The sequence below is a fragment of the Notothenia coriiceps genome, unplaced genomic scaffold (assembly GCF_000735185.1).
Source record: "Notothenia coriiceps isolate Sejong01 unplaced genomic scaffold, NC01 NC01_scaffold00037244, whole genome shotgun sequence".
Lineage (NCBI taxonomy): Eukaryota > Metazoa > Chordata > Actinopteri > Perciformes > Nototheniidae > Notothenia > Notothenia coriiceps.
The window spans coordinates 1,275,747-1,286,361 of record NW_011369945.1 but is presented as its reverse complement, the minus strand read 5'-3'; the positions used below and the strand labels follow the sequence as shown (position 1 = coordinate 1,286,361).

The following is a 10,615-nucleotide window of genomic DNA, read 5'->3' as shown; positions in this document are numbered from 1 at the left end:
TGATTTTATTGATTTAAAAAATAGTTGTATGTATTGATTTAAATTGACATGCATCCGCTAAGAAAAATAGTCTGTTGTTACTGTTTGAACCAGGTTTGAACTAACGTAGCAACGGCAGGAACTGCTTCGATAGCGTTTTTGAGGAGCTTTTTGATTACAGATTTGAAAACATTGTTGCTTGCTTTAAAAATAGCACAATTCATTATGTCAAACCTTGGAAAGTATCTAGATATCCCTGCCCTAATGCCAAAGTAACTGGCAACTGAATATGTGTTGCTGTTTGATGTCTATGTCTGGACCATTGCGTAAAAAGGAGGGTTTCTGCCCCGTTACTTCTCCGTTGTTTTTATGGTCCCAGTTTGCTTTTCGGCCAAACTGTATGTATGTATGTATCACAGTAAAATCGAACAGACTTCTTTGTGCAGATGTGAGCGTCCTTAACAACGGCCAATAAATCCTTGACAGCGGTCTGTACTACTGGATTAACAACGCGTCACATGTTCTGAATTGACCAGTCAGAATCGAGTATTCAACTAAACCATGTAATAATTAAGCAATAGCTCACGACAGGCCGTGGCATATGCTCATTATATCACAGCTAAGGGGCGTGGTTCGGCCCGACGCGATGCATGCAGTTTGCTTTTCAGCCCAACTGTATACAGTTTTTCTCAGACGCGATGGGATACTGACTCGTTGTGAATTCTACCCGTGATAGACGCTCAAATATATCACGGCTAAGAACCAATCAGATTGCTTGATTTGACTTGTCCGTTTTATAAGCTCTGTTAAATATACGCAAAAATGCCACGTAGAGATCTCTTTAAAAAAAAAAGAAGAAGTCTATCCTGATGTCTAGGATAAAATTGGTTAATAACATTGGTTATGCAGATGTATCAGATGGACTCTATTCATAAGTAAGGAGTACTTTTTTCCTGAGAGAGATGACTATGACATGTAGTACTCAAACTCAAACCAATCTCTCTCTTTTGTGTCCCCGGCTGCCCAATACGAGCAAATAGGCAGTATACAACCAGTGTGAAATGACACAGTTCCATACACAAACATAATGTAAAAAATTAATTTGGCTTGTTTTTAGAACAACGGGGAATCTTGTCTGTATTTTCAGTTCTCAAGGTCGCTCCGTGTTTTAGGGTGTTGGTTTGACATTCCCTGAGTACTCCCCTCAGCTGTCACCACTTAACAAGTCCCAGAGGAGAGGAAGAACTACAAAACATGGGAAAAATGTAAAAAATGCATGACTCCGACTCCTGCCGACTCCCTGCCCCCTGGCCCCACCCTTCCAGTCGAGGTTACTAGGAGACCAGATAGTAACCCCAGAATAAAATAAATAAAGTCGTAAGGAGTGAGCGATGCCACTGTTGCAACTGAAGGAACGTCTTGTAAATGTGTTATTAGCTAGAATAACAGCCAGATGTCTCTACATAAGCAGTTGTTGTTCTGTGAGGGACTCTTTACATGTCTTTTCTTCTGTGCAAGTGTCTGCAGACAGTGTGTTTACCTCCTGTCTGCAGGGTGGTTGTAAAGGTAGAGGTCATTATGGCTGCCTCTGCTGTTGTAACCAAAAACACAAGGACAGAGTGGCTGTTTGTTCACATATCCATTTTTTGTTAAGCCAGCTGATTCTACTCACTGTGTGTCCTAAACCCTTGGTACATACTCATTCTAAGCAGGATTTCAGTAATGTCTTAGCCATAGAAAATAGAACAGGAGTCGTTGACGCTAGGGAAAAAATAAAGCCTACTCTTAAAAGTAAGCAGTGGACACTATTCTCCAACCATGCAATGCACAAACAGCTGTACACAATTAATTATAGGTAGTCGTTATACAATTTCTTGATTTGCAGTGTTGCTCTAAAGTCGCAGCTTTTGAAAGGCACATTATTGCTTAATTTCCTGTTAGAATTTAAAAGATAACGCATGTTTTTGTATTCTCACTGTACATTTATATCTATATCATCGTCATATACAGTGAACTGGGACAAAGCGTGTGTCTCTACCTGACAAACTGTATAGACCCCACATACAGTGTATATTCACAGTTTCTTGTCTTCTGTTCTCTTCTTTCTCACCTACAGTCGTACTTTGTCACTGACTATGACCCCACGATTGAAGACTCCTATACCAAGCAGTGTGTGATTGACGAAAGAGCGGCCAGGCTTGACAGTAAGTTACTGAACAAACACAGTTAATACACATACAGAAACTACACACGTTTGGTGTTTGTATTTTTCTATTGCATTGTTTTCTTATTATGGAATTCATTGCGAAAGTCTCTGTTAATGCACGTTATGAGTGATTTGCGTCTGTGTGTGCTCTCTCTAGTCCTGGACACGGCTGGACAGGAAGAGTTTGGAGCCATGAGAGAACAATACATGAGGACAGGGGAGGGCTTCCTGCTCGTCTTCTCAGTCACTGACAGAGGAAGGTGAGTGACAGTTCTCGTCATGCGCTAACTCACAGCTACAAAGCCCACTACTCAGTCTTTTTCTCTCTCTTTCTGTTTGCACATCTCTGTTTACTGTTTCACAATTACACCCTCTTTTTCTCTCCTTCTCGTTCTCTCACTCTACTAAAACCATAAATCTAACACCGATACTCTCACTTGTTGCCGCTTGTACTTCCGGACCCCCGTGCCGTTATTCTTGTTGTCATTTTCGTTTGTTCGTAACATTCCTCCCTCATCCTGTTCTCTTGAAGTCACTTATTTGTGTACCTTGGCTTCTTGTTTAAAGCCCAAATGCTATTTAAACAATAGTATGTGGGCTAGAATAGACACATATTTAGGTAAACATGTTTTTAAAAAAGGTTAAAACTTTATTTTAAAGTCCAGTGAAGACCTGAAATATCCTTACAACACCAAAGATGTCAAGCTGAATTTAGTGGAAATATTTATATAAAAGATGCACAAGATATCTAGAATATCGAATAAAGCAATTGTAGTGTATTAAACAATCTTGGTTATAAAGATTTGACTTGGTGTAAACGTTCAATAGCTTACATAAAGAAGTGGAACAGGCCAATACAGAATATACAGGATATGATTCTGTCAAACAGTGTGGCATCAAATATTTTAAAGGTAAAATCTCTAGGTTTTATAGATGGTTATCCTTATGTTTTCATTCCTTATTGATAAGGTGACACCTATGCTAACTATTGTATGTCAGTTGTGATTTAAATGCTACAGCTAACAATCCTCGAGATGCTACTTTGTCGGACATACAACAGATAAGCACCCAGAGTACCTGCATTCAATAATTGCCCCTAGCAATACAAATAGCTAAAAAAAGTTACTGAACGAAAACATTATTTTACCTTAACAGTATCAAAACATATGGTTTGATTTCATGAAGATCTTAAAAACTAGATAATAAAATAATTAAATAAATTGTGATTTTGAATTTTTTTTTCAAATATCACTGAATACTATTCCTACTGTAGTCTGTCACATCCCCTCGTCTCTGTGTCTGTACACCTACCCCGCAGGGCCATGAGCTGCTTCCCCCTCTCTCCCACAGCCCCCTCCCAATGTTTATGTAGTAAACAGTCTTTCCTTCCTCCATTTATATTAGTCAAGTCTTTCCAGATTTACTATATGCTCACCAGGCTGTCTGCGGCCCGTGGCTGGAATGCCGTCCTGGGTTTGCGGTTGCATTCGGCCTCTTTTTATTTCATCCAGATTGACATTTTTATTTGCTGTTTGGTTGAAAGAGTGCACATGGCCTTTATACTATAGCAGGACTATGGTCAGGTCAGTGCACAGGGACGAACCTCAGAAGAACAAAATGTATGTTTCTGTAATAGTGCGGCTGACTATTTATTCTCTTTGCTGACACACTCCTTCAGTCTGATCCACATTGGTGGTGACCCTAACTTCTGGGTGTGTTTGTGTGCTTGGGTGGGTCATTTGGCTGTATTGCAATGTTGGCCGCATGTGCATTAAATGAATGTATGCATCCACATGTAAAACTTTATATAACCTGGAATAGCAACACTACATAACACCCTGTTTTATGTTTTATAGCTTTGAAGAAATCTACAAATTCCAAAGACAAATTCTCCGAGTGAAAGACAGAGATGAATTCCCTATGATCCTCGTAGGAAACAAAGCAGACCTGGAACAACAGAGACAAGTAAGTCCAACAGATTGCTGAGATCTGAATCCACTGACTAACAAACATACATCGTGTTTGATCATCTGAAGAGAGATGGAATCAACCAGGCTGGAAGACCAACATTTGCATATTTGAAAGTAGCAGCAAAGCGTTGCAGCTGCAGCTAGCTGCCAAGATACAACAGGATGTGAGTAAAAGGATAAAAGAGATGCTGTAGAAGTGGTGGTGTCAGGAGGGGAGGCTGTGTGGAGAAAAAAGGGAGTGTGATGAAATGATGAATTTTCTGCCTGCAGTAGCTTGTCAATTCATCCAGTGAATCCACAGCATCCCCTCATGGTGAGAAGGAGCATCACCGGCACACATCTTTTTATCGTCAATGAGTTTACTGAAATCAGCATTTAGCATGTCAAGCCTCATGGGAAATTAGCCTGTTTTTTTTATTAATTCATATTACATGCATGACTATATGAGACATGTAGAGACTAACTATATTATATTTCATAACATTGCTGATTAAGATGACAACTTGTGACCACATAAATCATGACCTAATAAACCTGATGATGATCTGTCATTGAAGCGTACAAGGAATGCATAATGACACTTAAGTGAAAGTAATTGTATTAGGTGGCTCATGAGAATAGTTTAGCCTCATGAGAATTTATTTTATTATTTCATGCTATTGAACAAACAAATAAGTTCATTTTCAATATTTCCACCAAACATTGCAGAACAATCTGTAGACTCAAACTTGATCTGTTGCTGTCAGGGTGTATATAAGCTTTGAATCTAATTACCTTTTTGCTTAATTCAGCTCTAGATAATATGCACAGCTGTTTCAAAAAAATGGACGTCCCAGATGAATACATACTCATTTAAATGTGTACACTTGAGAAATGACAAGTGAAATACAATTAAGTGGGACATGCACACAAAAATGCTTCAGAAATGGTGTTAATGGACAATATTGTCCCCCAGTAACCTTTGTAATTAACAGGTTTTTGTTTTTGAAAACAAATGTTGGATGATTAATTGAATGGTCAGGAGAAAGCATGGTCAGGTCAGGAATGAAAGTGAAAGTAGTACTGGTGTTATAGATATTTCATGTTTAAATATAGTTAAGCTAAGAAAAGAAGCTACATTGAAAAATAAGAGAGTTCTTCCTTCAGTGTTGAGGGTCACTTTCACTTGGATGTGAATGTCCGAGCATGTGTGGTATGCAGTACAAAGTGAATTCTCCATACTCTGTCATATTCACGTATGGTATGTAGCACTCACTTCGTACTACAGCAGTATTAGAGCAGACGCTTCAGCCTAGTGCCCTACACAATACATTATTTGTTTGATTGTGGTCTTTAAATCTTTGTTCCTACTAGAACAACAAGCAATGTTAAATCCTACGGTAATCTTATTTACACGTCATCATAAATAGAGGACAAGAACACAGGGGGTCCTAAGGTCATGCTTCGTAATGTTTTAACTGTAGATCTGTAGTCTTTCAAATACATTGAGCATCAACCCTTGAATTGGCTGAGATTGAATTCCCATAGGATTCATAGTTTCAGGAGCTCGAATCTTTTGTGAAATCAATTTTTTTAATTGGATATGCACACAACCATAACATTTTAGTCCATATGCAGCTCAGCCACTGCTTGTATGTAAACTACCATTTGGTTATGTTTTCAAAGGGTGCATGCTATCTAACAAGCTCACATTTTCACATACAATAAAATGACATGTATTGCCAGAAATTAAATGACTTGTCAGAAGATAATTATTGTCAAACAATGGGTTTTCATTGACTAAATCTCAATATAGATTCAAGCTTCAGCCCCTCCTTATTTTGTTCTTCTTTTTCCCTCAGGTAACCCAGGAAGAGGGTCAGCAGTTGGCCAGACAACTGAAGGTCACATATATGGAGGCTTCAGCCAAAATCCGTATGAACGTAGACCAGGCTTTCCACGAGCTGGTTAGAGTTATCAGGTATGTGATTTATGAAGGCAACTTTTATAAGTATATATGGTTTTCAAATGTATGACAGTGGATTAAGAAATGCACATTTTGGCACTCCTATAATAGTTGTTAATAATGCAGAACTCGGTGAAGGTTTTGTTAATGTAACATTAAATAATAATGACTCAAGTGTGCCCTTGTGCCGCTTTGATGGCCTCGGGATTTAGTCAATGACCATGAATAATTCCTAGTTCAAACCTGGCTAGGGGCCTTTGTTGCATTTCTCCCTCCTCTTCCATTTTAGTCAGCTAGTTAATAAAGACATAGAAAATGATTGATGAATTAAAAACGAATTATACAAATGACTAAATGAAATAATAAAAATAAACATATTTAGGTTTAATTTATTAAGAGTTTACCAAAACTCAGCTTATCTGCCTCACCAAGGCTGTGTGTGGATTGACCAGATTTGATTGTTAGTCGCCACCAACATGAGCAAAACCCCACAACAAAGTCCCTTTCACACACTGCTGAATCCTGATGAAAGTGACATCACCGTTTACAACCTTGAAAACTTTATCCAGTTAGAAAAAGCTCAGATGAATTAAACAGCACAGACAGATATGTCAGATAAATAACCAAAAACCGTGTTACTGAATTAAGGGTGTAGGTAATATTTGTTACAAACAAAAGAACAAGACAGATTGCAAAAGTACCAGTCCAGTGAGTCATGACAGTTTTTCTCCCAACTCCCAGGAAATTCCAAGAACAGGAATGTCCACCGTCGCCAGAGCCTACAAGAAAAGAGAAAGACAAGAGCGGCTGCCATTGTGTGATCGTCTGAGTCAGCCTTATCACTGTAACTCATGCAGCTGCTCTGTTCCCCCCCCACTCACTCTGCCTGACATCACATCCTAAGTGGATGACTGACCGCTGCCTTTTCCACGTGCATGACTTCAGACAGCCTTTTCTGAGATACTTTGACGAGGAAATGCTGTCCCCAGGACATCATTATGGACAACTGACAATGCCAAATTTTAACACCACTCTACCTTCAGCCGTAATCTAATTCAAACGAGAGAGTCCCAACACTAAACATTGCCTTCTGAATCAGCCTGACAAATTAATGTTTTGTACTCTGAAGGACTTCTCTTGCCTTGTAGTGACTTTGTACTTGCTACCGAGATTGAATGAAAACTATATATCCAGAATGTTGATGAGTTTCTTTAGTTTCCAGTGTCTAACCAGAGCAGAGATTATCTTCTGAAGCTTTGTGTACGTTGTGCCATATCCACCTTTTACTCCCATGTGCTAATCTGCTACTGTACATATGTGACATTTGTTGTGATTTTCAAAGTGTACTTCTAATGATCTATTAAATCACCACAGTACAGTGTGTGAGGTTGAGTTTGGTTTTACATATATGAAAGTGAATATATAAGTATGTATATAAATATAAAGCCTAGACAGCCCTTAAAGCTACAATGATAGAACTTTATGGCATTCTGCAGTGGATTCTTCTTCTTTGTCTGTGGTTTCTGCTTTCATCTCAATTGCCAAATACTGTGTCTACTGTATTTGAATTTGTTTAAGTCTTATAGATTGAAGCATTCTTATCCTATGCTATTTCATCAATGAACTGAAAGTAGCAAATTTGTCTGAATTTCTATCCTCAAAGGTGGTGGTTCAATCAACATTGGCATGATTTAAGATTTCCAAGAAGCAGTAGATAAATGTAATGGTAGCATATTGTGTAACTTTGACAACTAACATGATTCAAAACACTGAATGCTACATATTCAACTTTTGACAAGTCATGTTATCAAATCCATTTGTTGCAAATCAAGGAGCTTTCAGAGCTCAGTTCAGTTCAGATCATTCCAGTGTAATGCATCTTTTCTGTCAAACATTTAGTCAACAAACGGATCAAATAACTGTCATTTCATTCCAATAACACAGTGGCAACGTTTCTGTTTGGTGTTTTTCAATTATTCTGTTAAATACATTTTTTCCCCAATGATATGTCAGTCCGAAAACAAGTGGAAGCGTTGAGATGCGCAGCCGTTCTCCAAAGGCTCATGAGCTCCCCGGACCTGCCACTTGTTGAGAAATCATCAGCACAGTCACAAAGTACTGGTTCACCTTCCCTTTCCACTCCTGTACTTCTGTTTGGGCCTATGAATGAAGTACTGCTGATTGTTTTCCATATCATCCTCTTGTATTATATAAAACAAGAAAATCAGATGATGGAAGTAATAGACTTGATTAAATGTTTCTACTCTACTTTTATACATTATTTTCTTATCAAACTAGTTGACAAGTATTTTTACATGTTTATAAGTGACAACACATCCACAGCATAGCTGTGGATGTATTTAAGGAGAAATGTTGAATTCTCTTGATCTTAAACTGGAGATGACTATTGGCCCAAATTTGCTAAATTGGATTGGTCAACCAGATTTGACCTTGAATGTAATTTCTTATTGTGGCTTAGTAATGGAGAATATATTTATCTTTGAGGTGTTCACCACCAGCGCCGAGCTTTAAATGCTGGGTCAGGTGGGAGAGGGTCTAAGAAAGGATTCTGGTCTTTACATTGGAGTTTAAAACCACATGACTCAATTATTATAATAACTACTCCCCACTTTATTGCAAATCCTAGTGTACATTCAGATTATACTGTGTTTTTTTTCTTTTTCTTCCATATCAGTGTCTTTTGCCCTGTGTCTAGCTTTTGGTGCTAAAATAAAATCTGTCATTGAGCCAGATGGGGTAGAGAATCTTTCTTTTAGATTTATAAAGGCTGCACAGAGTTGACTCTTACACATTGAGGCTTGATCAATACTATTCACAACATGACTAACTGGTGTTATAGGATAATTATGACTACTAAATGCTCAGAAAACAGTAATGGTAGGGATTTCCTCTTTGTCTATTAGAAGTAATATTGTTTTCAGGGGGCACGACAAGCACTTTTACTGCTACCAGTTATTTTCAAACACACATATGTCAGACGCTTAAACTTCATACAATATTCCAGCCTCTGCAAAATAAGAGCCTTTTAGAGCAGACTAAGATTCTGAAAACATACACTATTACTGGCAAAGAAAGGCATGCACATATCTGACCACAAGGGGGATGTTTGAGTCAGGAAATTGTATTAAATACTAAAACCACTAGGGTTAAAAGAACACATCATAAGACATATGAGTAACAAATACGGCAGAGGAACATTTAAAATTAAGAGTTTTAGCAAGGTGATGGGCCATCATCATCACAATTCATTTAAATATACAGGGTCAACCTTCTTTGTGTGTGTTGATGCTGGAGAGTGCTGTTCAACACATCAGTACATTACCCATGTGGGTTCGTTTCGGTTGAGATTTGACCTATATGTCTGTACTATAGGATTCACATAATAGTCTTTCTAATCAAACCAGCTATATTAAAAACTCACTCTGATGGTTCAGTAAACCCATCACACAAGGCAACATCACTCTCAGTAATGTTGCAGTTATTTCTCACGATGTGTCTTTTTTTCACTCTGTAGCCTACAGGATGTTCCCATTCCTTTCCACAGCTGAGTTATGCTTTGAATCATTTTGTGATTTGTTATGAAAGAGAATGCTTTTAGAATTCCACACATACTCCTTGCAAGTAAAGAGAGCATCTGAATGTAAGATTAGCTTAATTCAAAACTACGTGTTAACTGTTTTAGTGAGTTGGCTCTTGTGGGTGAAAAGATAATAAAGAAAGATGACAAAGATGTTTGTTCATCAGTACAAATTAAAGAAACCGAACTGTTTTGGGGCTGTAAAGCAGCTTGTGTAGGCTCAGCCTTTTTGTACCGACCAGCAAATGGATGAGAAGGTGAGTTTGCTATTGAGTCATGAGCTGCCAATAATCAAAATAAACAAATCACTGTTCCAAACATTTATAGGGCCTGTTTCATTAGACTGAACTCCCCCATGCTATTGCCACAGTCAGCATGGAGGTTTGCCAGAGAAAATGAATCAGTCTTGTGGCGTGAATGAAACAGGCTCAGCCCCCCTCTGTGTGGTGGTACAGCCCAGAGGACGCGTCTGGCTCTGCACAGCCTCTGTGGCTCATTCACTTCACGGCGATTCCTTTAGTTTGGTGTTTGCTTTGGTTTGGTGAGGACGGAGAGAGGAGTGTTTACGCTTTCATTTAGCCGTCTCAACATCCAGTCCAGTCCCAACAGTTCGCCGGAGACATGGAGGGAGTGAGCAGCAACAGGAGTATGTCTTACAGCAGGTGGAGTTATGACAGGTAAGCGAGCTTTTCCACATAATAACAAGTCTAGCCGACGTTTAATCAAATCAAAACGCTGGTTTTCCTCTTTGCATTTCGTTTGTATTGTCATGCTAAAGCTAAAGGCTGGTGAGAGCTCTCCTCATGAGCAATTAGTTGACAGGTGCAACGGATTTGGAAATTATAGATGCGATGCGAGTGTATTAAGTGGCCTGAGCATCTCTCTGTGTCTGCTGGCAGAGAGCCTATGGGATGTTC

The 10,615-nt window shown here is 38.7% G+C and overlaps 1 protein-coding gene across 2 annotated transcripts in view; it reads left to right on the top strand.

The window, feature by feature from the left end:
* rras2 (RAS related 2) overlaps window positions 1-8,853 on the top strand; it is a 33,371-nt gene extending 24,518 nt beyond the window's left edge. For both annotated transcript variants that reach the window (XM_010793170.1, XM_010793171.1), the window contains exons 2-6: window positions 2,096-2,183; window positions 2,343-2,445; window positions 4,042-4,150; window positions 5,997-6,115; window positions 6,842-8,853. In XM_010793170.1, the coding sequence (XP_010791472.1) occupies window positions 2,096-2,183; window positions 2,343-2,445; window positions 4,042-4,150; window positions 5,997-6,115; window positions 6,842-6,929 (507 nt within the window). In that variant the 3' untranslated portion in view covers window positions 6,930-8,853. The remainder of the gene's footprint in view (window positions 1-2,095; window positions 2,184-2,342; window positions 2,446-4,041; window positions 4,151-5,996; window positions 6,116-6,841) is intronic.
* The last annotated feature ends 1,762 nt before the right edge of the window (window positions 8,854-10,615 follow it).